This window comes from Dunckerocampus dactyliophorus, chromosome 9, assembly GCF_027744805.1.
Source record: "Dunckerocampus dactyliophorus isolate RoL2022-P2 chromosome 9, RoL_Ddac_1.1, whole genome shotgun sequence".
In the NCBI taxonomy this organism is placed as follows: Eukaryota; Metazoa; Chordata; class Actinopteri; order Syngnathiformes; family Syngnathidae; genus Dunckerocampus; species Dunckerocampus dactyliophorus.
The window spans coordinates 13,322,316-13,334,380 of record NC_072827.1 but is presented as its reverse complement, the minus strand read 5'-3'; the positions used below and the strand labels follow the sequence as shown (position 1 = coordinate 13,334,380).

The 12,065-nt window shown below is 39.7% G+C and overlaps 1 protein-coding gene across 2 annotated transcripts; it reads right to left on the bottom strand.

Annotated features, from left to right (window-relative positions):
- Positions 1–233: 233 nt before the first annotated feature.
- gmppaa (GDP-mannose pyrophosphorylase Aa) lies at positions 234–11,796 on the bottom strand. 2 transcript variants are annotated; one of them, XM_054788176.1, is made up of 12 exons: positions 11,644–11,794; positions 11,122–11,168; positions 10,927–11,030; positions 9,313–9,505; positions 9,088–9,147; positions 8,859–8,989; positions 5,913–6,047; positions 5,732–5,829; positions 5,606–5,652; positions 5,326–5,418; positions 1,889–2,057; positions 234–1,816 (listed from the first exon to the last, which is right to left on the bottom strand). In XM_054788176.1, the coding sequence occupies exons 1-12, from the start codon at positions 11,681–11,683 to the stop codon at positions 1,716–1,718; spliced, it is 1,218 nt and encodes a 405-aa protein (XP_054644151.1). In that variant the 5' UTR covers positions 11,684–11,794; the 3' UTR covers positions 234–1,715. The 2 variants fall into 2 exon arrangements, with proteins under 2 accessions (XP_054644151.1, XP_054644150.1); XM_054788175.1 differs by having other exon boundaries at positions 247–1,816; positions 11,122–11,219; positions 11,644–11,796.
- Between the last annotated feature and the right edge of the window lie 269 nt (positions 11,797–12,065).

Genomic DNA, 12,065 nt, shown 5'->3' with positions numbered 1-12,065 from the left:
ATATTTCATATTTCAATATTTTTTTATAATATGCTACTAAAACTTAATTATTTTTCCTTATATTACATTATTCTTGTTAAATTCCGACTTTTTTCTCTTAATATTTTGACTTTATTGTTGATTTTAAATTTTTTTGCTCTTTTGTTATTTGTTTTGTTTTCATTTTAAACGCTATTTTTAGAATGTGCCGCGGGCCGCACTTTGGACACCTCTGCCCTCGACAGACCAAATCAATATGAACCAAACACAAACAGTTAGTGGTTTGGTCTGCGAAATATATCAGAAGAGGCAAAAATGTTGATCACTGTTGTCCAAAGTCAAACCTGATGTGTGTGAATATTTTGCTTGGCCTAAAACACAAAGATAATAGGGCTGCTTTCATGGATTACTAAGGAAATTAAAAAATATTCACATTTGAGAGGCTGAAATCAGAAGATATGTACATGTTTTAATCAAAACCACAACTCATACAGACTTGATGCAGCTGGATATATACTGTATGCAGAAATTACTTTTGTGATTCAGTCATATTTACCCCCGATGTTTTTGATTTACTTGTCTTATTACACACACACACACACACACACACACACACACACACTACAATTCCACATAAGGGAGCTGAACCCTGGTGATTCCCCTTGGAGACATTTTTTACCTGCAAGGTTCTGAAGTACAAAGCTCCTGAACTATTTTACTGACATGATTGTGTTTGACAGCTTGTCCTTCCCTGAAATTACAGCCAGTGTTTCCATTGTAGAGGCGTAAAAACAGCATTAACGCCCTATATCCTTGAGGAAATCACAGCACGGTACAGTATATAGCAAACACCATTAACCCAAAGTGAAAAACAAAAGCAGTATTGCAGCTAAAATACACACAAGTTGGAAACACTGTTTCACTTTGTAAATTGGTGGGTTTGTGTTGTTTTTTTCATAAATTAATCCTATCTGATGCAGTAATGCCAGTGAATTTGCTAGCAGGAATGACGGCAACTCCAGAATCCCAATTTCTATTTCTCCCTAATGTAGCAATAATTGAAACTAAAGTGCAGAAGTGGGTGCTGAGGGGCTTGTTAAGTAAATGCTAATGTGGCGTATCCGTCAATGGGTAGACCTTCTCCAGTGATTGCAAATGCTCCATTTAACCATGTGCTGTTGATTTTGTCAACACTCTCACTTGCCCCCCCACCCCGCAAAGCACACATACAAAGAAAACACAATGCTACTTGATTGCAATGTAAATATCAAGTCGCTGATTTATTGTACCGGTACTCAGTTTTAAGTGACTCTTAATGCTAAAAATAACAGCACAATTTGTATTTGCGGATAATTACTGCTAAACTCTGTAGTGTGTCCTTGAGAAATATAAAATGGTCATCTATAAAATGCATTTTTTTACATCATATTTCCATCCAACAAATATATTACTCTTGCACTGGCTGTAATTTAACAGTTTAGTACAGTTTAATAACTTTTCAAGGTGAATCAACATGTATGATTGGTCTTTCTTGAATACTGCTGACACCCAGTGATGCATAAAGCCTCAAGGGACAAATACATAAAAATCTATCTTTCAAAACGCTTTAATGAATGTCCCATATCTTCACACTTGACATCTTATATACAGTAACTCAACTGGCGTGCGCTGTCTGCATGTGGCCAGCCGTATCCCTCGCCAGTGACAGTGAGGAAATACAGCGTGAGGAAGATTAACTAGAGAATAATTTGGTTTTTGAAGCTGCGGTTGAGGTCTTTGTGCGGGAGGACGATAGAGTTGAGTATTATTACCTCTCGCGGAATCGTCACATTACAACCTGAGGGTGAGGAAAAAAATGGTCACCAAAATGTGAAAAAAACTCCAAGACAGTTAATGACCGCAACGTTACCAAGAATAGTAATCGATGGTGTGAGTTTTCCTTCTCTGAAGAGGGTCTCACTGTCAATCTTTGCATATGGATCATTGGGGTTTGGGTCACTTGGGGTTCCTTCTACTCGTGCCCATTTGCCAATAGTGCTATCCCAACCTACGATGCTGTTCAGAACACAGCAATGGTCCTGCAGGGGAAAAAACATATTTGAAATAATAAACCAGCAAGAGACTTGGTAAGAAATTATGTCACCCTCAAACACTTCTAAAAATATTTAAAAGTGACAATACAATTACAATGTACAATAATCCCTGTGTTTTTCGCGATTATTTTGTTCCAGAACTTCCGTAAAGCAGGATTCCTTCTTTATAAATGGAATATTTTTGTAGTTATAGCATTGAAACCCCGTTTACCACCTTCCAAATACGGTGTTATAACATTATTAGAGCCCTCTAGACCCTCTAGAAATAACACCCCTATATAATCCCCAAAATAACACCTTTACACTCTTATTACCCAATATAGTAGAAACAATAACAGAAAACAAGACACATTACCGTAAATTCCAGACTATAAATCTCAACTTTTTTCACAAGCTGTGAACCCTGCAGCTAATTTAAGACCAAAAGAACTACAGTTCCCATTATGCTTACAGTGCAGAGTCAGAAAGTAGTGATTTTCTGAAGTGGACGCTAGTATCATGTTTTGAGGTCTTATGCAGCGATTGTGTTTTAATCTGACAAATCTTACGTAAGTTTGATCAAGTATAGAATTACTACAGCATCTCACATCTCATCACTGGAGCTAACGAGTGATGCCGGGAACACAGAGTGTTTAAATTTGGTGGGTGTGACTTATATTCAGGTGTGCTTAATAGTCTGGAATTTACGGTAGACATCAATGGGAGAGCTTCTTGTTTTTTGTTTTTTTTCTGGACAGGGTACTTCCAGTGGTGGCTATTGTATCAATGTTTTGTATTACTGACATGCAGTGACCAATGTAGAATACTACGTATTACGCATTTGAATGAATCTTCTGAATGCCTAATATTTGTATTTTCATTCATTTAGCCATTATAATGTTCGAAAACGGTTGATTCAGGCCAATAATATGTACAATTTTATTAAATATGCATATTTTTTGGCAAATAATAGGCCGTAGCCAACCACAAAACAGTGATAATTTATTAATTTGGAAAAATCGTGAATGAGTGAAGCCACAAAATTTGAAGTGAGAAGTGGTGAGAGATGACTTTACTAGAATACTGGTGGTCCTCGGTTTACAGCGTTTCGAATTTTGGCATTTCGTTGTTATGTATGTGCTTGAGAACTTGTTTGAGCGGGAAAATACACTCATGCGCAGCCATACTACTCTAACCAGTCAAGGATAAAGGTCATATCCTAACGTCGACCCGGACGTTATAAGGATGACGAGGAGGTGATCAATTAACCTCTTTATTGCAAAAACAAAACAGGCTACTGTCGGCCGAGCCACGCCAAAACAACAACAGCAAACTCAACTGTCCTCTCTGCACGGAGCAGTCCCCTTCCCAGACAAACACACAGTCACACCTGTCACGTTAGGAATAAGATCTGACTTACACAAAAACTTGACCTAGATCATAGTCGAGGAATGTACATAAGACAATTTCTTTCAACTTCAAACTTCAATACTGCCTCTTTAATTCCAAGCATTGGCATAGACAATCAGGACCTGATTGGACTTACTTTTTAATTTATCAATTTACATTGCTGTGAAATCCATATTTGTACTGAGGCTCTTCCTTTTCATCTTTTGTGCTCCTTGTTGTGAGTCATGGTCTGCCTTGCACCTGGCCTTGTTTGCCAGGTTCTCTTGTGTCCTGGACTGTGCTCTACCAGCTGTGTCTCATCTGTGACTGGATTTACACGACACGGTTCAAGTGACACAATTCCATTTATTTTTTTTTTTTGCTTCCTATAGTGGCAGCGTGAAGTAGAAAACACATGAAATTGAATAACCTCAGATTGGAATCAGGCTTCTTCAGATATGTATGCACGCTCGCGTTTGCCCAAATGACACAAATAAACACATCTGTGCTTCTGTCTTCAGTTAGTGTACACAGCGATGATGCATGTGTGTCACTTGTTACTTGTAAATAGTAAATGGGCACTAAATCAGAATTGGGCACTTAGACCTGCAGTGTAAATCCAGCCTCAGTGATTTGTCTTGGGTCTATATCGCTTTAGTATTTTTTACTTAAAAAAGGGTAATCTACTTAATAACAATTTCAAATGTTCCAACACCACTGAAATGTGGTGGGTTATTATGCACTGATATCTATATCAGCGATCTCGATGTTGTTTTAGTCGGCATTGTTCACTACTGGTACTACTACTTATACAGTTAATTGGCTAGTCACAGAGTTGTGGTTGCTCCCTCTGGGGAAAACACTGCCCGCTAACGTTTTGGTAGAGAATTTCAAGTCACAAGCTCAGCTCCTTAGCCTTAACCTCATGATCGCACACACCACTACAAAGCTAAATCCAAATTCTTTCAAATATTTGATGGTTTTTCCAAAAAAAAAATAACTCAATAATTACTTTCCTTGGTAACTAATTACATTTATGAAAGATTCATTCCGTTACTAATTCAATTGCTTTTTTGGGAAAGGAACTAGAACTAATTACTTTTTTATGTAATTTGTCCAACACTAATTGTCAAAAGTGTTTTGCTTTGTGTGTTAAGTCTAGGGATGAGACCGATCCTATCCAGTATAGATATCAGGTTCAGATACCAGCATAATTCCCATATCAGAAATTGACAATACCACCTGCAGCGATATCTGATCCATGAGCCATGGCTGTGCTGTAACGTTGTCAGCAAACGTAGCTCAAAGAATATCAGCAAACATAGCCAAAAGAGTATCAGTGAATGTAGCTGTCAGGCCGCACGCACACACACACACACACACACACACACACACACACACACACACACACACACACACACACACACACACACACACTCCACCTGATGCGCTTGTGGCCACACAAAACAGTCTGACATCTATACAACACAAAACTTCCGGGTTGCTACCTAATATCATATTTGCCTGTAGAGAGAGGTTTATTACAGCGCCATATAGAATCAACAATAATGATAATGTCGCAACCTGGAAGTTATGCACGATGTTAGGAGTTCCGTGTTGTCCGACTGTGAAAACACAAACACGTCAGATTGAGCACTTTTGTGCGTGTGTGGAGACAGCTACATTCACGGATATTCTTTTGGCGTGGTTGCATATTAAAGCAAAGAGCGATCTGTTACCGAAATTGTATCGGTATCGACAGACATCCAAACTCAAGTATCGGGATCGGATCGGAAGTGAGTGTATTGGTGCATCCCTGTTTACTTCCGTTATATTACAGTGACAATAGATAAAAAACCTTAACAAGCTAGCTTTAGGAGCTTACCTGTAAAGTTGCACCATGGAGGATGATGGATTCACGGACTCGAACCCCAGCACCAATAGTAACCCCAGTGCCAATAGAGACATTAGGACCCAACTGCATTTAAAAAAAAAATAAAAAATAAAAAAAGAGAGATTACATGAAATTGCAACTACTGTTGCAATTTGGGGTGGTTATCAGTGATACAAAGAAATAAGCAGAACCTAAGTTGTAACAATAGGGTATTTTTTTTTCTTTGTGATGTGCAATAGTGTTTTCACAGGGGAAGCTGAAAGACGCTTACCACAGCTGTGGGGTCGATGTTGGAGGTAGGATGAATATAGACATTACCTTGAGAAAGAAGATACATCAGAAACTGGGTGGGTGCAATGTTTGTTCGCAGTGACGCTAACACGAGAATTAGAGGTACCGCTTATTTTAGGGCCTCCCTCTTTGTTCGTGGCGAGCCTTTCAGGATGACTTTTGTGATACTGGTTCAGGTACAGCCGGCTTGCATAAATTGCAGACCTACAAAATAAAAGAAATACCTACAGTGGCTCGAGGGTGACACAAAACTTAACTTCATGCAGTGTAGAATCTCTCACACTTACCCAGCAGATTTGATCTGGCTCCAGAAACGCAGTGTTTTAAAAACGTAGAGCTTGCCCTGTCCAGCCAGGGCAGTGAAAATGTCCTGCTCCAGCCTGATGGCTTCGGCTCTGTGCCAACCATTGGTTGTCTCCTCTCTGCCAGGGACACAACAGATTTCAAGCTCAGATGACAGAAAGTAATGTAAAACTTAATTGTATGGATTTTTATTACCATATGGCTTGTATCAACTTCCTTTTTTTGCTGGTAAAATTAACTTCCAGCTGAAAAAGTGGATGCATTTTGGGAGAAGAGAAAGCATCTAAATAGAATAATCTGTATTTATGATTAGGCGTGTCAAATTAAAGCATAATTGTAATAAATTAATTACAGTCATATTTACTGCGTTTTTATTGTGTTAATCACATTTTTAATCTGTAACTTTACTGTTTGTTTATGCCTATTTATAAACTCAGTTTTTATGCGTTGAGCTTCTTGTGCTTGAGTTGTTGGGGGTGGAAAACTGTGATGAGTCACTCTCTGAAGTGAACACTGACTGGCTGTCAATGTGTTTGGGCTTGTTTAGCATCAACTGATTGTAATTGGGAGGGCAGGGTGAGGGGCGGAGAGGAGAGGAGACATGAAAATGCAGGAGCATGTGAAAGTTATCGGTACAATGAATTACAAATTTACATTTCAAAAACGCTCCGACGACACCATTAAGTTAGAGTGGTATGTCTTCTGTGTAAGGAGTTTTTTCACCATGGAAGCAGCTCAACTTCAACACCCAGTCACAATATTTTGATCTGTCACAATATCGTAAAGAATTTGATTAAAATGATATCACTACAGAGCATAATTAATTAATCTCTCTTTTGTTAATACTTTGACAGTGCTATTTATAATATTGTTATTTTGTCTTAAAAAATAGAGACAAATCATGATTAATCTGTTGTTCTTTATGGCGGCAGTCATAATTGAATGCAAGCAGGATTAGAGTTAGAATGCACCACTTGTGTCAGTGGAAGGTTCAAACCAAAGCCCATCTGTACAAGTGATCAAAACCTGAAGGGGATGGATCTCCATACTAATCACTATCTCTGTTCAAGTGTATTGTGAGAGCCAAGAGATGAAACAGTGTGTTAAATATTGATTAAAGGAATATTTTTAAGGATTCCACTCATAATGGGAGACTTGCCGAAAAGGAGGGGGTGTGGTTAGAGGCAAAGTAGTCCCAGTGAGATTTTGCCGAGCAACTACCATTACTTTTAAGTTCCATGATGAGTTCAGAAATTGTGCTGATTCTGTGCTAATCTTCGTTTAGGTAGATTGTTGGCTGATTTAGTATGCAGAGTCGGGCTTGACCTTTACTGACATTCTTAAAGAAGTTGGAAGTGCCGTGTGCAATATCTAGCACAGGACAGTGAACAAAAGAAACACTGAAAACATAAAAAATGGCTAAATGTATTTGTTTTACCTCTACATGTAAACAGAATGCAGGGTAGTCTTTGTGAATATTTGTTTAGGCTGATTTCATCAGGCTCAATTGCATTCGCTGTGTTGGCGTGCAGTACAACAGCAGCGCAGTGGTGCAGAAAAGAAAAAAAACAAACGTCAGTAACCTCATGCTTATGTAACAGTGGTCAACCGCACAGTCAGGCATTGCACAATGGGTACTCTTCTTTCGATAAAATGTCTTCAAAGTTGGCACGTGGCAATGTGATATTTTTTAATTTTTATTTTATTTTTATTTTGTAAAAGGCGAAAAAAAGTGATAAATGTTTAGCTTTTTCTCATTGCATTATGCGTTTGTTCTATTTTAAATTTTTTTTTGGTTTAATTTATTTCATTTTATTTCTTTTTTCTAATAACCAAAGAACAATGCAAATGGCCCCTGGGCTGCACTTTGGGGACCCCCGCTTTTATAGTTCTTTGAGCATGTGACGTGATGTCAACTCTGTGAGCAACCACAACTCTCGTCAACTATTTTAATTCGTAACAAGCGAACAATGGTAATTAGAGATTGAAGGGGAGTGTTATCGCAGCAGGAACTAATCAATGCACTTCAGTCATTTTTATTGGAAATGTTGACCTGCAATCGGAGGAGAATGTGTTCACGGAGGAGTGTGCAGACAATAAATGATTTTCGATAAGCTGACCAATCACAGCCATCAACGGTCAGCATTGCTGCAGCTTGAGGGTTTTTTGGGAGTGGTACGTCAGACTGAACTCAGCAAAATGCATACCTGAAGAGCAGCAAACCATGAAAGCGTATTTAAGGGTAAAAATGTGTGCAGTGTACAAAAAATGCGCACGTTGGGACTCAAACCCAGGACTAAATGAGAGTTAAGTCGCGCAGCGCTAGGCAACAAGCTACTGTAAAAGCCCCGGCCTGTCAAGTCATTGTCCAGCGCAGCCCTTAAGGCATCAGAGTGAGGCTTACTTAACGTACTATCGCACAGCCTCACCAGCCGGCGTCCGTTACACTTATTTGTGAGCTGAAGGTGCAATAATGTGATAGCAAATGCTTAAACAGACCTGTGGAAACAGTTTTCTAACTTTTAGCATGTGTGTGTGTGTAGGAACCCATACAATGCTTAGAAAAGTTTTTAACTATGCCTGTGTGTCACCATTGCCTTCATTGTTTACTTAATCTACTTAAAGTCCAGACAAAGTGAGCGAAAGGACTGCATGGACAACATTCACAAAGCATGCTATGCTAGTTTAGCCCTAAGATGGGTGGTTGCTACGCAGCTTACACCAAACAATGTGTTCTATAACCACACCATGCAGTCAACATGTACCAACTTACCCATCATATGGATAACTGATGATTGTGCGAGCAAACAGATATCATGGTGGGGAGGGAAGGGGAAAACAGACAAATGAAGAGAACCGAAAACATGATACTATTTTAGCATGCATTATCCCCCACCCGCAGACCCCTGACGGGAAGTTCTGCAACTTACAGCAGCATTTCTTGTTGATTCTTCTGGAAAACGGTGCCGATATGCTGGAAGATGTCAGGGTTAAAGAGGTAGATACCACAGTTGATGATGTCGCTCACAAACGTGCTTGGCTTTTCCACATAATGCAACACCTGAATAAGAAACAGAATAAAATGTTACAGTTTCAAGTGGAAACTGCGATGAGTATAGTATGTAGGTCTATATGCAGACGTCAAGAAAAGTTATGTACCTCGTTTGTTTCTTCATTTTCAACAATGCAGCCATAATTCAGAGATTGTTTTCTGTTTGCCTGTGGAAGGAATACGGCACAGTGAATATATACATATATATGGCACAAATGTTCCAGAATAACGAAATACCAAGCAATGCCAAGTGTATATTATTAGATAAAAGCAGAGAAAAAGCGGTTCTGTAGTACAAAAGACAGTAAGAACTGCCAATCACAGTAACTCACTGTTGTTCCAAGAATAACAAAGCTGTTTGGTTCTCCATGTTCTTTTTGGAAGCTGAGCATCTCTGCCAGCGGAAATGCCGAACACACATCAGCATTAAGAACAAAGAATGCCTCGGGACCACCAGAGATGATCTGATCTCGGAAGTGATAGATGCCCCCTCCAGTGCCCAGGGCTGCGTATTCTTGCAAATACCTGTGGTGCACAGTCAAGTATTTTAAAAGCAACTTTATACAGTATATAGTAGATCTCCGCTTTTCGCGGGGTATATACGTTCCGAGCTTACCAGTGATTGGTGAAAATCCGTGTGTAATTGATACACATAAGAATGTCATGTCATTTTTTTTTTTAAACCCTCATACTAGCTTGATGTGGATGTTCACCTCCAATTTCGGATCAACATTTGCAATTAAAGTGACTGCTGGAATTATTAGGTTAGATTTAGCTCTAGAACTCTTCATCTCTCTCGTCGAGCGACGGAAGCTAACAAGGTAAATGCACTATATCCAGGTTGAGACCCTAAATATGCCTCACAGCTTTAAATAATAAAATGTATAGGTACCTACCACTAATGAATGATAATGAAAGATGAGCAATAGAACAGATAGTATCGGAGTGACAGCCGAGCTTTTGGCCTGGTCGTCAGGCTAGCACGAAAATCGTGCTTATGTCTGTTGTGGGGCTGCCTCCACCTCACTATGAAGCAGCTAGCAGTAGTAGGAGGCTCCCCTGCTCTGAAGACAGCTGGGTCGACCCGGCTAGCTGTCAGAGAAGGCGTTTCTCAACGTCGTGTCTACATAATCCACACTGCTTAACTTGTTTTGACGTCGGATTTTAAGAAAGTTGACTGGAGAAGCTAATCCTGGTGAAGTCACACACACAAGTCACACACATCTTGCAGTGATATCACGTCGTTAAGATTTTATGTATTTTATGTATTTCACTTTGGCCACCTCTACTTTTGTGGATGTTCGTCGGCGTCGGGCTTGTGGCGTCGGCTCTGTGAGCAAACTACAACTCTTTTTGGCTCAGTGTCATGGGCGAGCGATGGTGGTTGAGGGGAGAGGGGCTGCGTTACAAGTCAGTCCTAACAAGCCGTGCTTTTTAGAGGTACACATCTATGGAGTTATATTTGTGCCTTAATTTTGAGGTAGCAAAGGCTAACTTTGAGCCACATTACCGTGCAATAATTACTGTTGTGTCAGCAGGCACATCGCTGCGCTCCGTCACTCTATCTCTCCCTGTTGCTAAACCTGTGAATGCTGCGGCGCGAGCCGAGCCGCTGTACGTGCATATCCTGGTGCCTCTTGTCGGATTTTGGGGACTGGGCTCCTGGCTGGACCTTGCGGGTTGCGTTCCTGGAGAGCGACAAGGTGTACGGCCGTGTTCAGTGGTCACCTGTTGGTCACTCTCCGGGAGGGGAAGGCACTGATGTAATGTTACTTTTTTTTCTAATATTTTGGCAATGGACCGGCAAAGTCCCAAAGATCGACTGGTGGATCGCGATTGACGGGTTGGTGATCCCCGTACTAGAATAGACTAGCAACTATAATGACAACGAAACACTTAAAGAAGTTATGAAAACTGACATTTACGTCATCTGTGTTCTTGTTCACCTGATAGAAATTTTAAATTCCTGTTGAGCATTAAAAAGGAATCTGGTCAGTTCTTCATTTGGCTGGTAAAACCCGATGAGTAGTATCTCCTTCATATTTGGCACCTATGAAGAAAACCAAAAACATGTATTTGATACAAATACCATGTAAAGTACACAAAAGTCCAGTAAAGTTGATAAAGCATTTTATTCCCACCTTGGCACATGATTCAATGTGATGCTGCAGCATTGGCACACCGGCTACTGGGAACAAGGGTTTGGGAACTTCAAATGACAGCGGCCTAAACCTTGTGCCTGCCAATTCATGTATCACACAGAATTTAAATGAAAGTGAGGTTTTGTTTGAGGAAATTGACTTAACAATTTAAGATGTAACACCAACAGAACCTCTAGAGACAGTAAAGATATCAATCAACGTGTGCGCGTGTGTTCTGCTGAATGCATCCCGAACATCAGTAACAGGTGTCACTGTTGCACTGATTAAAAGCTATCATGATCACATAACCAACATATTACAAGTGTTGCTATGTGCGTGCAATCACAATACAACGGCCATTCAATCAAATGTTAACGCTGTAGTTGTTTCTACTTGTGTGCGGTCCCTTTCGTTACGCCACGTCATCGACACATACAGAAACTAATTAGCGTTATGTGTTAGCATTAGCATTCTTACACACCGAAAAACAACAAACCGCGGACAACAGAGCTTTGTTCTCACCTTTTTGAGGGCCTCCAATTAAAATAACCGCCTTCAGCATATTGAAGAGATGAACGTTTTGTTTTCTTTTTGTTCAAAATAAGGTGCTAGATGTACTCTACTGCCGCTCACTGATCCATACTTCCGCATACAAATGTGACGTCACAGTCACGTGGAAAACATGGAGCGGAAGTGATAAATTGGGGTAATCAGTTAAAGCGCACCCTAGGGACATAAAGCGGTAGAGCACGAATAATAAAAAAATATTGATTGAATATTAACAAAAAAATATTGCACGTTGCACAGGACATTCACATTTCCACTTTATATTTTACTATGCGAATATTATTCGTTATGTATTTTGTAATTATTTATTATTTTAATGTCTGTAGTACTGTCAATAATCAACCTATTTATCTATTTTGTATCACTTAAAGAATGTT

What these genes read in the sequence shown, in the direction of transcription:
- gmppaa (XM_054788175.1), bottom strand. Translation starts at nt 11,683, where the DNA reads ATGCTGAAGGCGGTTATTTTAATTGGAGGCCCTCAAAAAG. An exon ending in GAATTTAAAATTTCTATCAG is followed by an intron (nt 9,506 to 10,926) that starts GTGAACAAGAAC and finishes TGTGCACCACAG; the next exon opens with GTATTTGCAAGAATACGCAG. An exon ending in TTGTTATTCTTGGAACAACA is followed by an intron (nt 9,148 to 9,312) that starts GTGAGTTACTGT and finishes TTCCTTCCACAG; the next exon opens with GCAAACAGAAAACAATCTCT.